This window comes from Elephas maximus, chromosome 8, assembly GCF_024166365.1.
Source record: "Elephas maximus indicus isolate mEleMax1 chromosome 8, mEleMax1 primary haplotype, whole genome shotgun sequence".
In the NCBI taxonomy this organism is placed as follows: Eukaryota; Metazoa; Chordata; class Mammalia; order Proboscidea; family Elephantidae; genus Elephas; species Elephas maximus.
Genome location: NC_064826.1, coordinates 115,962,766 through 115,984,790, shown reverse-complemented (window position 1 = coordinate 115,984,790; position 22,025 = coordinate 115,962,766). Strand labels below are relative to the sequence as shown.

The window sequence follows — 22,025 nt, the reverse complement described above, 5'->3', positions numbered from 1 at the left end:
TCTACTACTGTCAGTTTTTATTTATAGAGAGGTAGATGCTGCAATCTGTGCTGAGCATTTTACATGAACTGTCTTGATTAATTTTTACATCAACTTTATTATGTGAATAATATTATAATCTCATTTAGAAGATGATTTTCCCAGGGAGACACAACTTCAAAAGTGTTATGATTCAAGGTACTTCTCATTGAGTCTGAGTTGCCTCATCTGCAAATTTAAGGTATATGCCTGAGTCCTTTCCAAACCCCTACCACATCTGGCATCCTCAAGGCCTTCACGGGAATGCCATGGCCGTCTCTAGGTGCAGCATTTGATCCCTGGCCCCTTGGTGAAGTTGTTCTTGTTGTGGATCTCTGGGCTGAGAAGGAAGTTGGGCTATCTCTGCCAAGTGAACTTCTCTTGTCCTACCTCATTCTAATCTTCTGTGTCTCCCTTTCCTTCACAACTCCTCTCCCACAAGGGCAAAGTCAAGCATTACATGGTAAAAGCCTAAAGAATGAACTGGATTCAGACAGGAGGAAATTGCTCTCCACTCAAATTCTATAACAATGCTGGGATTTACCAGGTGTGCTGGAATTTCCTCTTTGTTCTCTCCCTCTCACACAGACATGAATCAATATTTAATCAGGTGTTTTTCTATTTAGTTTTCTGCTATAAACATATCATATGTTAATAATAGTTCATAATACAGTTAAAAACAAATTGAGATTGTATTGAAATAATAACTAAAAGGAGAACATAAAATCAGTTTATACACAGGGGAAACTCATCGTGAATCACATCAATCTGCATAATCTGAGAATTTTATGGATCCCCTAGAAATTCTCATGTTTGGGTGAGCTGGAGAGCTTGAATCATGTTCACAGGCTGCAGAGGTTATTTTTAATCTTTAATAGGTGAAGCCTTGACAGAGAAATAATAAATGGTTTCTTGTTGTACTTTTGGGATCCCGACTCATTTGAGTTGAAGCACGTACTTTAAAAGGTGAGATTTCAGTCAAGTATGAGAGTTGTATATAGTAGAAAATGACCTGGACCAGAGCTCAGCCATTTGTGCTCTATGTTGACATCTGCTGTTATCAGTCCACCAGCTTTTAGAAAATTCACTTAAATTCCCTCAGCCTCATTTTTAAATAGACTGGGATCTGAAAGCATTGAATTCATTTCGTTCATCAATAAATGTTTGTTGAACCTGTTTTCACTTCATTATGTTGTTAGCTGCCATTAAGATGGCTCTGACTCATGGTGACCTTATGTATAATACAACACAGTGATGCCTGGTCCTGAGCCATCTTTATGATTGTTGGTGTTTTTGAGTTCACTTATGTGGCTACTGAGTTCATCCATCTCATCGAGGGTTTTCCTCACCTTTGTGGGCCCTCTACTTTACCAAACATTATGTCCTTTTCGGAAACCCTGGTGGTGTAGTGGTTAAGTGCTACAGCTGCTAACCAAAAGGTTGAAAGTTTGAATCTACCAGGTGCTCCTTGGAAACTCTATGGGGCAGTTCTACTCTGTCCTATAATGTCACTATGAATTGAAATTGACTTGATGGCAATGGTTTTTTGTTTTTTTCTTTAATGTCCTTTCCAGTGATGGGTCCCTCCTGATAATGCATCCAATGTAAGTAAATTGAAGTCTCAGACGATATTCTATTATCCATCAAGTTTTTATTAGCTAATTTTTGGAATTAGATTTCTGGGCTTTTTTTGCTAGTCTGTCTTAGTTTGGAAGTTCCACTGAAACTTGTCCACCATGGGTGACCCTGCTGGTATTTGGAATACTGGTGGCATAGCTTCTAGCACCATAGCACCATGTAAGCCACCACAGTATGACAAACCATCATACAGGTGGTGGGACTTCATAATAGGTTGTGAAAACTAAATGACAATGTTTGTGGAAAGAGCTTTTACTGTCACAGTTTATCTGGGAAGCTTTGTTATTATTTTGTTGGATTTACGTGTTGAAAACTGTTACTTTGTTTTCACAGAATTCTCTAATTTGTAGAATAAAGAAACCGTGTATTAGAAAAATCAAAGCATTCAATAATTTCTGACCAGAAAAAAACTTTCTTCCAATTTTATTTTTTTACCTGCTTGGAAATACTAAATTTAAGTGGACACTTAGTTACTCTAACAAAATTCCAGCAACTTTTAAAGTGATTTCTTGCTTTGTTTTAAGTTAGTAGTTTTTCACTGATTAAAAGTAAATTTCCACTGAATTAAAATTAGAGGTAGACAAGGTGAACAGTCTGATTTCAAAGATCGTGAGAAAGTTTTCTTTCGTGTACTAGTAAAAACAAAATCTCCTTTTTCCCACATACACGGTATAAAACTAAAGTTAAGGGAATTATTACAATTTTATCATATGTTTCCAAATAAAATGATATAGTCCACATCTTTTTTCACACCACTAGGCTTGTCTGTGGATCGTCTGTATGAGACTCTCTAGGAGGTATGGGTTAAAATGTAGATTCCTGGGCCAACCTCCAGACCAAGTGAATGAGAATCCATGGAAAGTGGCACCCGGGATTCTGGATTTTTAGCAAGCTTCCTTGGTGGTCCTTCAGCACACTGATCACCAATGTGGAAATTAATATACAGGAGGCCAAATTTTCAAGGCTGAAGAATATCTTTCAGAAACATATGCTGTTATTTATTTTACTGCCCTCTTACAATTGTAGGAGATATTGTTTGTAGTATTTTTCTATTTTAGATCGTTGATTTGATGAGCATATTGTTTATATATAGTATATCTATTATCTCCTAGAAGTAAAATTACTCAAAACTAAAGTAAAATTAAAGGCAAATAAAAAAAATTCAGGAAAATATTTCTCACAAGTTTGATGAAGGGATAATATATCTAATACATAAATGGTTCATATAGATAAAGAAGATTATAAAATTTCCAATGGAAAATGAGACAAAAATCTTTAATATCTGATATACTGAAGACTTCTCTCCCGAATTTTGGGTCCATTCTTGGATGTCTAATGGGCATTTCAAACTTCAGTCTTATCTATTGTCTCTAACTTCCACCCTTGTCTAATGTCCTCCTCTCATGTGGAGAAGGCTTGATCATCCTCTGTTTTCTCCTACTTGTGCCTTGAAAGTTATCCTTAATTCCTTCTTCTCTAATGCCCATCATTCAATTTATTTAAAGGTCTCATTTCACTTCCAAAGTCAATTTTAAATCTGTTAACTTTCCCCTTTCTCCAGTGTCACCAGTAGTCTTTTAATTGTTCATCCCTTTTCCACCTTGTGCTCTTTGAATCCTTTCTCCACCGAGCAGCCAGAGTGTTGTTTTAAAATTTAAATCAGATCATGTTGTCCTTAGTGAAAACTGCCCAACCTAACCACAGGTCTTGGGGAAGGAACAGAGTTCTCACCAGGACTAACACCACTTGGTGTCACCAGGTCCATCACCTTCACGCTTCCTCCTCCCTCCAAGACACTCATCTCTTCTCTTTTTCTTTAATACTTTAAGCACTGTCACATCTCTGGGCCTTTGCATCTGCTTCCTCAGACCAGCAACCACTTCCCTCAGTTCTCCCTTTTGCTGGATCTTTCATTTTAAGGTTTCAGCTTCAGATGGCCTCCTCTGAGAGACCTGCCGTGAGCACTCTCCCTCTACAGCCAACTTGTCCAGTCACTCCCTACCTCTTTGGCAGTTAATTTTCCTCATAACATTTACCTCAACCTACAATTTTAAGGCTACTCATGTATCAGTTTGTTTTACTGCAGTGTGATGAAGGGATGCCTTTTGGTGTGATGCTGGAAGCTATGCTACCAGTATTTCAGATAACAGCAGGGTCACCCGTGGCGGACAGGTTTCAGTGGGATTTCCAGACTAAGATAGACTAGGAAGAAGGAGTTGCTGATCTACTTTTGAAAAAATTGCCCAGTAAAAGCGTTATGGATAGCAGTGGAACATGGATAGAGTGCCAAAAGATGAGCCCCTCAGGTTGGAAGGCACTCAAAAAATGACTAGGGAAGGGGTGTTTCCTCAAAATAGAGTTAACTTTAATGACGTGGATGGAGTAAAGCTTTTGGGACTTACATTTGCTGATGTGTCATGACTCAAAATGAGAAGAAACAGCTGCAAATATCCATAATCAGAATGTGGAATGTCCAAAGTATGAATCAAGGAAAATTGGAACTTGTCAAAAATAAAATAGACCACTTGAAGATTGATATCCTAGGGGTTAGTGAGCTGGAATGGACTGCTATTAGACATTTTGAATCAGACAATCATATGATATACTATATTGGGAATGACCAATTGAAGAGGGATGGCATCACATTTGTTGTCAATAAGAATATTTTAAGATCAATCCTGAAGCACAACGTTGTCAGTGATACAAAAATATCCATACATCCGCAAAGAACACCAGTTAATCTATTATTCATATCTACACACCAACCATTAATGCGTAAGATAGAGAAATTGAAGATTTTCCCCAACTTCTGCAGTCTGAAATTGATCAAACATAAAATCAAGATGCATTGATAATTACTGGTGATTGGAATGTGAGAGTTGGAAACAAAGAAGAAGGATGAGTATTTGGAAAATATGGCCTTGGTGATAGGAACAATGAGGGAGATGACATGGTAGAATTTTGCAAGACCAATGACTGATTCATTGGAAATATCTTTTTCAACGACATAACATAAGCAGTGACCATACACATGGACCTTGCTGGATGAAATACACAGGACTCAAATAGACTACATGTGTGGAAAGAGATGATGGAAAAGCTCAATATCATCAGTGAGAACAAGTTCACAGGATGACTGAGGAACAGACCATCAAGTATGCAAGTAAGCTGAAAATGAAGAAAATGAACATGAGTTTACAAGAGTCGAGATATTACCTTGAGTATATCTCACCTGAATTTAGAGACCATATCAAGAATATATTTGGCCCATCAAGAACTAATGACTGAAGACCAGATGAGTTGTGGGATGTTGTCAAGAACATCATACATGAAGAAAACACAAGGTCATTAAAAAGACAGGACAGGAAAAAAAAAATAACAAATTGGTTGTCAGAAGAGACTGTGAAACTTGATCTTGATATAGAGTAGCTAAAGTGGATGGAAGAAATGATGAAGTAGAAAAACTGACCACAATATTTCAAAGGGCATCTTGAAAAGACAGAGTAAATTATTATAATGAAATATGCAAAGACCTGGAGTTTGAAAACCAAAAAGGAAGAACACACTCGGCATTCATGAAGCTGAAAAAACTGAAGAAAAAAATCCAGGCCTCAATTTGCAATAGAAGGATTCTATGGGCCAAAAATTGAATGATGTGGAAAACATCAAAAGAAGATAGAAGGAACACACAGGTTCACTGTATCAAAAAGAATTGGTCTAAGTTCTACCATTTCAGGCCATAGCAAGGATGGGTTACCCAGTAAGTAAAGTATTCATGGGCTTAATTGTACTTACTAATCTGTCATGCACAATTTCACCGGGATTTCAACATATCAAAGATCAAAGATGTAGTGAAATCCAGGTGAAATTGTGCACTATAAATAAGTGAGTAAGCAGAGTTAAGCCTGTACATACTTTACTTACTCTAAATTAGTGTGTACCTTGCTCACTGGCTAATCAGCTCCTGGGAGGTAGCTGATGTTCAATAACCAATGCTACTGAAGGAAGAAATCCAATATGCACTGAAGCCTTTGGTGAAATAAGGCTCCAGGAATTTGTGGAATACCAACTGAGATGTTTCAACAAATGAATGCAATGCTGGAAGCCCTCGCTTGACTATGCCAAAAAATTTGGAAGATAGCTACCTGGCCAACCCACTGGAAGAAGTTCGTACTCATCCCCATACCAAAGAAAGGTGATCTAATGGAATGAGGGCATTATCAAACAATATCATTATATCAAATGGAATTAAAATTATTCTGAAGATAATTTAAAAAACGGTTGCAGAATTACATCAACAAAGAACTGCAAAAATTCAAGCTAAAGTTAGAAAAGAATGTGGAACGAGGGATATCATTGTTATGTCAGATGGATCTTGGTTGAAAGCAGAGAATACCAGTAAAATGTTTAACTGTGTTTTATTGACCATGCAAATGCATTCAGCTCTGTGGATCATAACATATTATGTGTAACGTTATAAAGAATGGGAATTCCAGAACACTTAATTGTGCTGATGTGGAACCTGTACACAGACCAAGAGGGAGTCCTTTCAACAGAACAAGGTGATATGGCATGGTTTAAAATCAGAAAAGATGTCAGGGTTTTATCCTTTTGCCATACCTATTCAATCTGTATGCTGAGGAAATAATCTGAGAAGCTGGACTATATGAAAGAAAACAAGGCATCAGGATTGGAGGAAGACACATTAACAACTTTCAATATGTGGGTGACACGACCTTGCTTGGTGAAAATGAAGAGGACTTGAAGCACTTACTAATGAAGATTAAAGACCACTGCCTTTGTTATGGATTACACCTTAACATAAAGAAACAAAAATCTGTACAACTGGACCAATAAACAACATTGTGATAAACGGAAAAACATTGAAGTTGTCAAGGATTTCATTTAACCTGGATCCACAGTCAACACCCATGGGAGCAGTGGTCAGGAAATCAAACAACATGTTGCATTGGGCAAATCTGCTACAAAAGACCTCTTTAAAGTGTTAAAAAACGAAGATGTCATTTTGAGGAATAACGTGTACCTGATCCATGCCATGGTATTTTCAATTGCCTCATATGTATAAGAAAGCTGGACAATGAATAAGGAAGACGAATGATGCCTTTTAATTATGGTGTTGGTGAAGAATTGAATATACCATGGACTGCCAGAAGCACAAACAAATCTGTTTTGGAAGAAGTACAGCCAGAATGCTCCTTAGAAGGGAGGATGGCGAGACTTGGTCTTAAGAACTTTGCATATGTTATCAGGAGGGACCAGTCCCTGGACAAGAACATCATGCTTGATAAAGTAGACCATCAGCAATAAAGAGGAAGACCCTCAAAGAAATGGATTGACACAGTAGCTGCTATAATGGGCTCAAGCAGCAACGACTGTGAGGATGACACAGGACCAGGCATTGTTTCATTCTGTTGTATGTAGGGCTGCTATGAGTCAAAACTGACTCTCTAGCACCTAAGAACAATAACAAAAAAACAGCATCTGTTTATTTTCTGTCTCCTTCTCATTCTGTCTGTTCTGTTCATGGATGTATTTAGTCCAAATAACTTGCACAGTTAATCAATTGGTTGCTATTGAGCTGATTCTGACTTATGGTGACCTCATGTGTTTCTGAGTAGAATTGTTTTTCTCCATAGGGTTTTCAATGGCTGTGATCTTTCAGAAATAGATCGCCTTTGTTCCGAGGACCCTCTAGGTGGACTTGTACCACCAACTTTTCTGTTAGCTGAACATGTTAACCATTTGCACCACCCAGGGACTCACCTTGTACTGTACATAATGTGTAATATATGTTGAATAAATGAAAAACAAAAACAAAAACGAATGATTAATAAACATTGTCTTAGTCACCTAGTGCTGCTATAGCGGAAATACCACAACTGGATGGCTTTAACAATGAGAAGTTTACTCTCTTACAGTCTAGTAGGCTAGAAGTTCGAATTCAGGACATGGGCTCCAGGGAAAGCTTTCTCTCTCTGTTGGCTCTGGAGGAAGGTCCTTGCGATGCACCAGTCTTCCCTTGGTCTGGGAGCATCTCAGAGCAGGAACCTCAGGTCCAAAGGATGTGCTCTACTCCTGGCACTGCTTTCTTGGTGGTATGAGGTCCCTCGTCTCTCTGCTCATTTCTCTCTTTTATCTCTCAAAAGAGATTGGCTTAAGACATTATCTATTCTTGTAGATCTCATTAATATAACTTCCACTAATCATCTTTTTAATTCATCTTATTACATCATAGTGCTAGAATTTACAACACACAGGGAAATCACATCAGAAGATAAAATGGTAGATCATCATACAATACTGAGAATCATGACCTAGCCAATTTGACAGGTATTTTGGGGGGACACAATTCAATCCATAACAAAAGTCTAAAATGGTTAGACTTTACAGGCAAAAAAAGAATGAGTATAATTTTCTAGTTTTAAATAGACAGAGTTTTTTTTTTTTTTAATTACAATTTCCATTTTGTGTGAGAGTCAAGTAAAATGGGCTCTCATGGACAGTTGGTGAAGTGTAACTGGTACAAGTTAGTTGAAAATGATTTGGTCTTGAGAATCAAGAGCCTTAAAGATGCTGCGGCAATTTATTCCTTTAATAGGGTTCCATTTGTGATATTTATTTTATTTATCTAATGTTCTTTTTTTTTTAATGTTCATCTAGGTTCCAAACTGCAGCTGACAACATGAAGAAGGTTAACCACCTGGCTTTTTTAAGAGAGATGCAGGAGTTTTCGGAGGAAGTTTATGAAACAATGGAAAAGGCAAAAAACTTACAAAAACTTTGGGTAAAAAGACCCAAGGTGCCAGGCAAGTAAATTTCTCATAATTGATGCTAGTCATATGGACAAAAACTTAAGCAAAGACCCCGGGGAAGCTGTGAGAATAAGAATGTTTTAAAATCTTTGTTTTTGGTTTAGTTCCCATTAACGCACTAGGCTGTTCTTTTTATGCGTCTTGTAAAAAGATGACTTTCAATTTCAGACTTCAGCAGCTGATAAAAATCTTCTATTTCTTCATCTTTGGCCCTAGTGCTTGGTGCATAAATTTGAATAATAGTCGTATTAACTGGTCTTCCTCGTAGGCGCATGGATATTATCCTATCACTGACAGCGTTGCACTTCAGGATAGATCTTGAAATGTTCTTTTTGACGATGAATGCAACACCATTCCTCTTTGAGTTGTCATTCCTGTCATAGTAAACCATATGATTGTCTGATTCAAAATGGCCAATACCAGTCCATTTCAGCTCACTAATGCCTAGGATATCAATGTTTGTGCATTCCATTTCATTTTTGATGATTTCCAATTTTCCTAGATTCACCCTTCGTACATTCCAGCCTCTGATTATTAATGGATGTTTACAGCTGTTTCTTCTCATTTTGAGTTGTGTCACATCAGCAAATGAAGGTCTCGAAAGCTTTACTCCATCCACATCATTAAGGTCAACTCTACTTTGAGGAGGCAGCTCTTCCCCAGTCATCTTTTGAGTGCCTTCCAACCTGGGGGACTCATCTTCCAGCACTATATCGGACAATGTTCTGCTGCTATTCATAAGGTTTTCAATGGCTAATGCTTTTCAGAAGTGGACTGCCAGGTCCTTCTTCCTAGTCTGTCTTAGTCTGGAAGCTCAGCTGAAACCTGTCCTCCATGGGTGACCCTGCTGGTATCTGAATACCGGTGGCATAGCTTCCAGCATCACAGCAACACACAAACCCCCATAGTATGACAAACTGACAAACACGTGCTGCAGTCTGAAATTAATCAAACATGCTATCAACATGCATTGATAATTACTGGCGATTGGAATGTGAAAGTTGGAAACAAAGAAGAAGGATCAGTAGTTGGAAAATATGGCCTTGGTGATAGAAACAATGCTGGAGATGGAATGATAGAATTTTGCAAGACCAATGACTTCTTCATTGCAAATACCTTCCTTCACCCACACAAACGGTGACTATACATATAGGCCTTGCCAGGTGGAACATGCAGAAATCAAATTGACTGCATCTGTGGAAAGAGATGATGGAAAAGCTCAATCTCACCAGTCAGAACAATTCCAGGGTCTGACTGTGGAACAGACCATCAATTGCTCATGTGCAAGTTCAAGTTGAAACTGAAGAAAATCAGAGCAAGTCCAGAGAGCCAAAATATGACCTTGAGTATATCCCACCTGAATTTAGAGACCATCTGAAGAATAGATTTGACGCATTGAACACTAGTGACCGAAGACCAGACGAATTGTGGAATGACATCAAGGACATCATCCATGAAGAAAGCAAGAAGTCACTGAAAAGGCAGAAAAGAAAGAAAAGACCAAGATGGATGTCAGAGGAGACTCTGAAACTTGCTCTTGAGTGTCGAGCAGCTAAAGCAAAAGGAAGAATTGATGCAGTAAAAGAACCGAACAGAAGATTTCAAAGGGCCTCTCAAGAAGACAAAATAAAGTATTATAATGACATGTGCAAAGAGCTGGAGATGGAAAACCAAAAGGGAAGAACACACTCGGCATTTCTCAAGCTGAAAGAACTGGAGAAAAAATTCAAGCTTCGAGTTGCAATAGTGAAGGATTCCATGGGGAAAACATTAAACGACGCAGGAAGCATCAAAAGAAAATGCAAGGAATACACAGAGTCATTATACCAAAAAGAATTAGTCGATATTCAACCATTTCAAGAGGTGGCATATGATTAGGAACCGATGGTACTGAAGGAAGAAGTCCAAGCTGCTCTGAAGGCACTGGCAAAAAACAAGGCTCCAGGAATTGATGGAATATCAATTGAGATGTTTCAACAAACAGACGCAGCCCTGGAGGTGCTCACTCATCTATGCCAAGAAATATGGAAGACAACTTCCTGGCCAACTGACTGGAAGAGATCCATATTTATGCCTGTTCCCAAGAAAGATGATCCAACTGAATGTGGAAATTATAGAATGATATCATTAATATCACATGCAAGCAAAATTTTGCTGAAGAGCATTCAAAAATGGCTGCAGCAGTTTATCAACAGGCAACTGCCAGAAATTCAGGCCAGTTTCAGAAGAGGGTGAGGAACCTGGGATATCATTGCTGATGTCAGATGGGTCCTGGCTGAAAGCAGAGAATACCAGAAGGATGATTACCTGTGTTTTATTGATTATGCAAAGGCATTCGACTGTGTGGATCATAACAAACTATGGATAACGCTGAAGAATAGGAATTCCAGAACACTTAATTGTGCTCATGAGGAACCTTTACATAGATCAAGAGGCAGTTGTTCAGACAGAACAAGGGGATACTGATTGGTTTAAAGTCAGGAAAGGTGTGTGTCAGGGTTGTATTCTTTCACCATACCTATTTAATCTGTATGCTGAACAAATAATCCGAGAAGCTGGACTATATGAAGAAGAACGGGGCATCAGGATTGGAGGAAGACTCATTAACAACCTGCGTTATGCAGATGACACAACCTTGCTTGCTGAAAGTGAAGAGGACTTGAAGCACTTACTAATGAAGATCAAAGACCACAGCCTTCAGTGTGGATTACACCTCCACATAAAGAAAACAAAAACCCTCACAACTGGACCAATGAGCGACATTATGATAAATGGAGAAAAGATTAAAATTGTCAAGAATTTCATTTTACTTGATCCACAATCAACAGCCATGGAAGCAGCAGTCAAGAAATCAAAAGACTCATTGCATTGGGCAAATCTGCTGCAAAGGACCTCTTCAAAGTGCTGAAGAGCAAAGATGTCACCCTGAAGACTAAGGTGCACCTGACCCAAGCCATGGTATTTTCAATCACATCATATGCATGTGAAAGCTGGACAATGAATAAGGAAGACTGAAGAAGTGTTGATGCCTTTGTATTGTGGTTTTGTTGAAGAATATTGAATATACCACGGACTGCCAAAAGAAAGAACAAAAGTGTCTTGGAAGAAGTGCGGCCAGAATGCTCCTTAGAGGCAAGGATGGCGAGACTGCATCTTACATACTTTGGACGTGTTGTCAGGAGGGATGAGTCCCTGGAGAAGGACATCATGTTTGGCAGAGTACAGGGTCAGTGGAAAAGAGGAAGACCCTCAGTGAGGTGGATTGACATAGTGCCTGCAACAATGAGCTCAAGCATAACCATGATTGCAAGGGTGGTACAGGACCGGGCAGTGTTTCGTTCTGTTGTGCATAGGGTCGCTATGAGTCAGAATGACTCCAGGGCACCTAACAACAACAACAATATAAAAAGATGCACCCTCTAGTGGATAGGAGGCAGTACCAGGCCTAGCTGTGGAGGGTGGCGCTGGGTTTCCATTCCTTCCTGGTCCCTGGGAAGGTAACTTGTGCAATGCACAGACTACAAGCTTTAAGATGGGTGTGCAATCTGTCCTTGCACTATCTGCTGAGCTACTCACTTTCCACTCTCCCTGTCTCCTTTCCTCCCTGCTACTGGTGTCTTCCTTTCTTACTCTTCCTATGATTTTTAAGTCTTTCCCTTACCCCTTAAATACACACACATACACACACACACACACACACACAGTGATTCCTTCTCTCCTTGTTGGCCTTAATTGGTCTTTTTATGCTAATAACACTTCACATTGGTCTTCAACGAGGAGCTTCCTTTGATTACTTTTATATCATTGGGGCCGATTATTCTCTAAACAAAAGTAATTTCTGTTCCCATAAGGAATGTCCACATTCTGAGTGGCTCCGATTCTTATTTCTAAATTTACCACAGCAAAAGTTAGAATGGCAATAGCTTGTAGAGAGCTCAGTTTGTAGATGGGGCAGCTTGAACCTCAGACTGGGAAAGCTAACGGTCTGCCTTCACGGAGCCAGGCCATTGCTTACTGCCAGCTTCTTCAATAGACAAGGGCCTGCCTTTTATTTATTTATTTATTTTAATACTACCCCAACAAGGGCTGCCAGATAAAACACAGGATATTCAGTTAAATTCAAACTTTAGATAAACAACAGCTAATTGCTTTAGTATATTTCCCAAATATTACATATTTATACCAAAAAATATTTGTTTTTATCAAAAATTGAAATTTAACTGAACAGCCTGTATTTTTATTTGCTAAATCTGGAAACCCAACTTAAGTTTTTCTTTTTATATAATTTTTTTCTTTCCATGGTGTATATAAAAATGAAGAATGAGCTCCTCACAGGAGGTGATCTCATGTGCTATTTCTAGGAGTGAAAACAGCACCTTTGCCTAGTCTGGTCGGACTGCGCCTTGCCCTTTCTGATGGCTGATTTCACAATAGACAAACTGCATCAGCAAATGACCAGAGTAGTGACAAACACAGAATGCTGAAGTTCTGGTTTTAGGTTCTATTATGAGGTCTTTCTACTTTAATAAAGCTTGTTTTTCAAATGCGTTTCAAAATGCTATTAAAAGGGAAACAAAAAAAAAATTTTTTTTAATTTAAAGCCTGCACTTTCTTTTCAATTTGTTACCATTTGAGCCATTCCCCATGGTATATGTGATTAAAAAATGACATGTAAAATCATAATTCCACTTTTCTTTCCCTTGTCAACTTATTATTTTTGTATTTTTCTTTATTTTCACTTTCTGCTCTCTTTCCTGTTCTGAATGCTCATGATGCCTGGTGGAATTGGAGGTTGGTAAAATAATATAATACTCTGGCAAATTGTTGAAATTTGTTTTGCCAGCGAAGTCATTCTCCAGGGATTTAATTAAGAGCAATCTGTTTTGCAAAAGGGGGAAAATGTGGAACAGAATCCCAAATTTTCATGGAATCCAGACTTTCTGGAGCCATTGAGGCTGGATGAACCCCTGAAACTGTTGCCCTGAGAAAATATTTAAACCTTAAACCTTTAACCAAAGATATCCCCCTGAAGTTTTCTCTAAACCAAACAATACGTTAGCTCATCTAGGAAAAAATGTTTGCCTTGAACATCATGCTTTTTTGAAGAACTATCTGTATGGGATCAAACTGACAACAGCAACTCGAAAGGTCAGACAGGAAGCTTAGGGGGCAATGTATTTACGTCAAAGGGGAATAAACAATTAGAAAAAGGATGGTGAAAATGGTTGCACAACTTGAAGAGTGCAATCGATGACACTGAATTGAACATGTCCGAAGTGTGGAATTGGTGTGTGTTGGATCTACCTTAACAGTCATAATAAAAAAAAAAAGCAAAGTGTTTCGAAATTCACGGGGACTATTCACTTCAAATTGATTCTTCAGTTGGGGTGTAATCTAGTTTTCAGCCAGGAGTCTGTGACACTTCCTTTGATTTTAGAACTAAAATAGGTGCTCATCAAAATGTTCTTTTGATTGCCGATTGAACTAATATCTCTTAAATATGCTTTGTTGTAGATTCTTCTTATGGCTCCAGTTTTTTAACAGTAAGTACCTTAGCAAAAGTTTGAAATTTAGCCATCAGAAACATAATGGTTAACTGTTTTTTAATTTAATTCATTTTCTCAAACACTGATTTTTAGGTGCAATTATGTAAAATCTGAATTTGAAAGAGTCAGATTCACTGAAGAGATGGATTGAAAGATGAGTTTAAATTTCTCAAACAAGGCTCTGGGCCTTTATGGCCAGAAGTTAGGACTATGGATAGCAGAAGGTGAAAGCTGAGATCTCTGGGTTGTGTATAATCCATACAGCTGCTCTGTTAAGACAGGATTCTTACCTGTACTGATCTCAAGTTCAATTTGAGATTTGTGTGTTTGGCACATGGTTTTGGGCTCACTTTAGGCATTTAGCCTTCCTTTAAGGCATTGGTTATTAACAGGGCGCTGTTTTTGACAATGTCTGGAGACATTTTTTCAGTGTCATGGCTTACAAGCGTCCTACTATGTACAGAACACCTCCCCCAACCCCCACAACAAGGAATTATCTGGCTCAAAGTATCCATATATACCAAGGTTGAGAAACCTCTTATTAAAATGCAAATCCTGGCAACACTGGAAATTCCTCCTTGCTTGTTTTGCAGCAGCTGACGCTGAGTGCTTGGGCATCTCAGGGACATTGTAACATATTCTCCCCATGCCTGCCTAATTCTAAGAAGCATTTAGATAGTTAAAAACAAACAAAAAATGTGTATGCAGTAAAACCATTAGAAGAAAAGTAAAATAATAAGGGAGAACCTATGAATTCAAATGGAGTAGGACTGTCAATGTATTGGTTGGATAATTATAGTAGCAAAGTAGAGTCACAAAGGTGACTGAGACAGTACACTCTCTTAACTTTGACCTTTCTGATATATTTGGTCTAAAGGAAAACATTATGGGTCACATATATTCAGAGTTTTGCAAAGAACCTATTAAAAAACAGGAAAGCACACCATTTCAATGATTAAATCAGCTAAATTTTAAAAAAGAAAGTTATGATATCCCATGCTTGTGATATTGCAGTCCACTGATATAACCAGACATTGTTGAAATAAAAAGTGATACAATAACTTCCCAAAAGGTGTCTTGATAGCTTTTGTCCCAGTAATCGTTCTGATAATTTATCTTATTCATAACAGAAAAGAAATATAAAACTACAGGCATAAAGATATTAAGTTATAATGGTGGAAAATTTTAACATCCAAAAATAGGTTAAATAAATTTTGATAGCCTAAGTTAATAAGTCCCTTGATGGTAAACATGACACATGGAAAATGATTATGATATGTCAAGTACAAAGCAAGAGCACAAAAGCATATCATTAATACGTTTGTGACGGAAAAATATTTAGGCATATGTACCATGAGCTGAAGAAATATGGCTGCATGAAAGCTGTTTTCTTTGTTATGATGAAAGATTTCTAGGTAATTTTTCTATGTTTAGAACTCTGAAAATGATGGCATACTCTTTGGCTTTTATTCAGAGCGATCTGGTCATTGGAATATCCTGGGTAGAGAAATGACAAGACTTGAGTTGTTTTGAAAGGATCTCTTTGGCTGTTGTGCTGAGCAAGAGTGTGGCTGGGAGACCAGTATGAAATCTATGCACTCATCTAGGCAGCAAATGATGGTGACCTGGACCGGTGACAGAGGTAGTGAGAACCTATGGAATTCTTGATACATTTGGAAGGTAGAGCCAGTAGGATTGATGAATACTACTTAGGTTATAAGAGAAAAAGAAGAGTCCAAGGCAACTCTACGTGTTTTGACCTTAGCAGTTGAAAGTCTGGAGTGGCAATTTGCTGAAGTAGGTGAAGATTGGAACGGCTTTGTGTTGGGGGAGGGAAAATCAGAAGGTTGGTTTGGGGCATATGATTAGATGTCCAAGTGGTACTGTCAAGGGGCTGTGGGTGATACCAGTTTAGAGTTGAGGTAAATAATCTTAGCTGGATATGTACATTTGGACTGTGTTTATGCACAGATGATATTTGAAGCCTTGAAACTGGTTGAGGTCATCAAGGGACAGAGTGGCAACGAAGAACAGAAAAGGTCAGTGGGCAGAGCCCTGGAGCACAGGCAATTGAGAATTGAGAGGGATAAAGAGAAACAGCAGTGGAGGTTGGGAGGGGTGTCAGGCAAGTAGGAGGAAAACTAAGAGAGCATGGTGTTGTAGAAGACGAGAGAATCTACTTTCAAGGGGATGGGAATGATCTGCTGTCTCAAATGCTGCTCAGGTCAGATGAGGATGAAGTTGTGGCCATTGGAGGTAGCAGCCTAGAGTCATTGGTCTTGTTGACAAGAGAAGCTTTGGTGAGGCCAAAAACCTGACTGAAGTGGGTTGAAGAGAGAATATGGAGAGGATCTGGACCATGTGTGTACATGACTCAAAGTTTATACTACAAAAGGGAGCAAAGGAATGGGGGGAGGAATAGTTGTAGGGAGGTTTACTGGGGCTTTGTCTGCCTGTTTAACCTCCTTTTGGCCTCTAGTTCCATCCGCAGCTGAGGTGGACAGTTTCTTGGGAGCCTAGACTCTGGGTCACAGTATCCCACACAAGAACGTGCTGAGGGTATTTTTGCTTTCTGTGTCTGTTCCTTCACTGAAGCAAACTCAGTCCAAGAGGGCAGGGGAATTAGCACCTCTAGTTGGTCTACTAGGGTGACCAACCATCCGTGGTTACCTTCCCAGGCAACTGCCAGGCAACTAGCTAAAATCACCCCAGTTTTAGCACTGAATGCCCCTTGTCCTAGAAAACACCTCAATCCTTGGTAAACTGGGAAGATTGGTTACCTTTCCCCCAGCAGTGGGTCAAATTTGGGCCATATCCTATAGCACCTGAGAGGTTTTTTGCCAAAATTTTTCATTTACCTTTGTCCAGACTAAGATTGCATCAATCGTACCATCAAAATCAGCTCTTTCTAGGTGGCAGTAGTGGCGGCAGTGGGGAGGAGTTACATATTTTTTGTACGGAGGAATTGTAGTATTTATACTGTATCATATCAGTTATGATTGGGCTCAGGTGAAATAACAAAGAAAAAACCCAACATCACAGTAGACGTTCCACATTTATTAGTATTTGAATTATACATTTTTACCATTTATTTGTAAAGAGTAGATTAATATGTTCTCATTCAAGATCTATCTCAAGGAAAGCATACCCGTAAGCCGTTGGCGTCGAGTCAATTCCGACTCATAGCGACCCTATACGACAGAGTAGAACTGCCCCATAGAGTTTCCAAGGAGTGCCTGGTGGATTTGAACTGCCAACCTTTAGGTTAGCACCCATAGCACTTAACCACCTAAGCCACCAGGGTTTCCCAAGGAGAGCATATGTTAAAGAAAAAAATCTCAAAAATTGCTACAATCTGTTATAAAAACAGATCTTCTCTGCTTCCCTTTCTCTGTTCAGACCTTCAAAATACTTTTTAGAAACATCTAACTATTTTAAATCTTGTCTGTTCAGCATAGTGACATATAAGGTATGGCCCTCTCCCACCATAGATAAGTTCTATGTTGCCCATCTCTTACAGCAGTGTCTAGCTCTCTTTCTCTCTCCTTTCACTGATTAATAAAAATAAAGAGGGGAATTTTTGTGCTACTTTTTTTTTTTTTTTCCATCAGATGGACCTCAATAAGACTGAAGATATGATATTGAAATTGGAAAGCCTTCACCAGCAGCCTCCTATTTGGGATTTTCTCCTTTCACTGCCACGACTGTATGCAAAAAATGTTCACGCTGAAGACAGCATATGGGCTGCAGCACAGTTTCTCCAGGCAGTTTTGAAGTAAGTTAAAAAGAAAGTAATCAGAGGTGTGTTAGGTTTTTCGCTCTGTTTTTTTTTTTTTTTTCCAGACACAAGCAAAAGTTTAGTGTTCACAGCACCAGCAGTATCCATAATTGCGTAATTTTCTGACACCTGTTCCTTGAGTCCCAGTTGCCACAGGCTGATGTGAAGGGCCAGGTCACAGCTCTAGCTGCTTTCCGCATATGTTGCTATATTGTGTGGGTTTGTTCTTTTTTTCTGTCCACTCAATTCAAGAAATTTTCTGATTTCCATTGTGATTTCTTTCACACCTGTGCATCTTTTCTATACTTCAAACTAGTACTAACTTAATTCCAGTAAAAATAAAATAGCAATTTAGTTTTTTTTTTATTGCTACATTTATATAAGTCTTATTGATTAGAGTTATTGTGCGGTATCATTTATTCTTATACATCCAAGTTTTTACCTGGTTTTGCTTCAGCTTGAGGAGCATTCTTTAACATTTCTTTTTTTTTTTAAATTGTGTTTTAGGTGAAAGTTTATAGTGCAAAATTTATACACAAATAGTTTTGTGACATTGGTTGCAATCCCTGCAATGTATCATCACTCTCCCCCTTTCTACCCCTGGTTCTCTGTGTCCGTTCATTCAGCTTTCCTGTCCCTTCCTGCATTCTCATCTTTGCTTTTGGTCTCATATACTTGATGGAACTAAGAAGCACATTCCTCATGTTTGTTTTCTAGACTTGTCTAATGTTTGGCTGAAAGGTAGACTTGGGCAGTGGCTTCATTTCTGAGTTAGCAGGGTGTTGGGGGACCACAGTTTCAGGGCTCCTCCATTCTCTGTCAGACCAGTAAGTCTGATCTTTTTTGTGGATTTGAATTTTGTTCTACATTTTTCTCCCACCCTGTCTGGGAACCTCTACTGCGATCCCTGTCAGAGTGGTCGGTAGTGGTAGCTGGTCATCACCTACTTCTTCTGGTCTCAGGCTGGTGGAGCCTCTGGTTCATGTGGTCATTTAGTCCTTTGGGCTAATATTTCCCCTGTGTCTTTGGTTTCTTCAGTCTCCTTTGGTCCGGATGGAATGGGACCAATAGATGTATCTTAGACGGCTGCTCACAAGCTTTTAAGACTCTAGACACTATCCAACAAAGTGGGGTGTAGAACATTTTCTTTATGAACTATGTTATGCCAATTGACCTAGATGTTCCCCAAGACTATGGTCCCCAGGTCTCAGCCTCAGCTACTTGGTCCCTCAAAATGTTTGGATGTGTCTAGGAAACTCCTATGCTTTTGCTTTGGTCCAGGTGTGCTGACTTCCTCTAAATTGTGTGTTGTCCTTCCCTTCACTTGTCTACCAACTAGTTAGTGATTTCCCCTCCTCCTCTTTCCCCGCCCTCTTAACTATCAAAGGATAGTTTTTTTTATGTGTGTGTAAACCTTTCCTTGAGTTCTTATAATAGTGGTCTTATACAATGTTTTTCCTTCTGTGACTGCCTAATTTCACTCAGCATAATGCCCTCCAGATTCACCCATGTCATGAGATGTTTTGCTGATTCATCGTTGTTCTTTATCATTGCATAGTATTCCATCCTGTGTATGTACCATAGTTTGTTTACCCATTCATGTGTTGATGGGCATTTAGGTTATTTCCATCTTTTTAGTTAAATAGTGCCAAAGTGAACATGGGTGTGCATATGTCTATTTGTGTGATGGCTCTTATTTCTCTAGGGTATATTTCTAGGAGTGAGGTTGCTGGATCATATGGTATTTATATTTTGAGCTTTTTAAGGAAGCGCCGTATTGTTTTCCAAAGTGGTTGTACCATTTTGCATTCCCACCAGCAGTGCATAACAGTTCCAATCTCCCTGTAACCTCTCCAACCTTTAACATTTTGTGTCTTTTGGATTAGTGCCAGTATTGTTGGGGTGACATGGTATCTCATTGCAGTTTTGATTTGCATTTCTCTATAACCCTGGTGGTGTAGTGGTTAAGTGCTATGGCTGCTAACCAAGAGGTCGGCAGTTCAAATCTGCCAGGCGCTCCTTGGAAACTCTATGGGGCAGTTCTACTCCGTCCTATAGGGTCACTATGAGTCGGAATCGACTCGACGGCAGTGGGTTTTTGATTTTTTGAATGACTAATGGTCGCGTCATTTCTCCATGTGTCTGTTGGTTGCCTGAATATCTTCTTTGGAAAAGTGTCTGTTCTTTTCCTTTGCCCATTTTTTAATTGGATTATTTGTCTTTTTTTTATTGTGCTGTAAGTGAAAGTTTACAACCCAAGTCAGCCTCTCATACAAAAAGTTATATACAGTTTGCTCTCCCCCTAATGAGACAGCACACTCCTTCCCTCCACTCTCTATTTTAGTGTCCATTTGGCCAGCTTCTGACCCCCTCTGCCCTCTCATCTCTTCTCCACACAGGAGCTCCCCACATAGTCTCATGTGTCGACTTGATTCAAGGAGCTCACTCTTCACCAGTATCATTTTCTATCCCATAAAGTCCAGTCCAATCCCTGACTGAAAAGTTGGCTGTGGGAATGGTTCTTGTCTCGGGCTAACAGATGGTCTGGGGACCATGACCTCTGGGGTCCTTCTAGTCTCAGTCAGAACATTAAGTCTGGTCTTTTTATATGAATTTGGGGTCTGCATCCCACTGCTCTCCTGCTCCCTCAGGGGTTCTCTGTTGTGTTCCCTGTTAGGGCAGCCATCGGTAGTAACCAGGCACCGTCTAGTTCTTCTGGTCTCAGGCTGATGTAGTCTCTGGCTTATGTGGCCCTTACTGTCTCTTAGGCTCATAATTACCTTGCGGCTTTCATGTACTTCATTCTCCTTTGCTCCAGGTGGGTTGAGACCAATTGATGCATCTTAGATGACTGCTTGCTAGCATTTAAGACCCCAGACACCACTCTCCAAAGTGGGATGTAGAATATTTTCTTAATAGATTTTATGATGCTAGTTGTATTTGTCTTTTTTTATTGAGGTGAAGTATTTTGTAGATTTTAGAGATTAGACTTGTTGGATATGTTGTGGCTTAAAATTTTTTTCCTAGTCTGTAGGTTTCCTTTTTACTCTTTTGGTGAAGTCTTTTGATGAGCGTAAGTGTTTAATTTTTAGGAACTCCCATTTATCTAGTTTATTTTCAGGTGTTTGAGCATTGTTAGTTATGGTTTGTATTGTATCAATGCCATGTATTAGGGCTCTTTGTGTTGTCTCTATTTTTTCTTCTATGATGTTTATCTTTTTAGGTTTTACATTTAGGTCTTTCATCCATTTTGAGTTAGTTTTTGTGTATGGTGTGAGGTATGGATCTTGTTTCATTTTTTTACAGATGGACATCCAGTTATACCATCATCATTTGTTAAAGAGACTGTCTTTTCCCTATTTAGTGGACTTTGGCCCTTTGTCAAATATCAACTGCTCAGAGATGGATGGATTTACATCTGAGTTCCTAATTCTGTTCCGTTGGTCTATGCATCTGTTGTTGTACCAGTACCAGGCTGTTTTGACTACCATGGCTGTATGACAGGTTCTAAAATCAGGTAGTGTAAGGCCTCCCACTTTATTCTTCTTCTTCAGTAATGCTTTACTAATCCAGGACCTCTTTTCTTTTCATTAAAGTTGGTGATTTTTTTCTTCATCTCATTAAACAGTGCTGTTGGAATTTCAATAGGGATTGCATTGTTCCTGCAGATTGTTTTGAGTAGAATTGACACTTTCACAATGTTGAGTCTTCCTATCCATGAACATGGTATGTTTTCCCACTTACTTAGGTCTCTTTTGTTTTTTTCAGTAGTGTTTTGTAGTTTTCTTTGTATGGGTCTTTTACATCCCTGGTTAGATTTATTCCTAAGCACTTTGTCTTCTTAGGAGCTATTGTAAATGGTATCGATTTGGCGACTTTTCCTTTTCAAAGTTCTCTTGGTTGATATAGAGGAATCAAAGTGATTTTTGTATATTAATCTTGTATCCTTCTGCTTTCCTGAAATCTTGTATTAGTTCCAGTAGCTTTCTTATAGATTCTTTGGAATTTTCTGTGTATAAGATCATAATCTGTGGATAGGGATAGTTTTATCTCTAGCTTACCAATCTGGAGGTCCTTTATTACTTTTGCTGCCTTATTGCTCTAGCTAGGACACCCATCACAATGTTGAATATGAGTGGTGATAAAGGGCATCCTTGTCTGGTTCCTCTTCTCAGGGGGAATGGTTTCAGTCTCTCTCCATTTAGAATGATG

General features: G+C 38.9%; 1 protein-coding gene across 1 annotated transcript in view; it reads left to right on the top strand.

Annotated features, from left to right (window-relative positions):
• ABCA13 (ATP binding cassette subfamily A member 13) overlaps positions 1 to 22,025 on the top strand; it is a 570,776-nt gene that overhangs the window by 46,509 nt on the left and 502,242 nt on the right. The window contains 4 exon segments of the mRNA XM_049894281.1: positions 867 to 875; positions 8,338 to 8,483; positions 14,004 to 14,032; positions 17,647 to 17,810. Of these exon segments, the coding sequence (XP_049750238.1) occupies positions 867 to 875; positions 8,338 to 8,483; positions 14,004 to 14,032; positions 17,647 to 17,810 (348 nt within the window).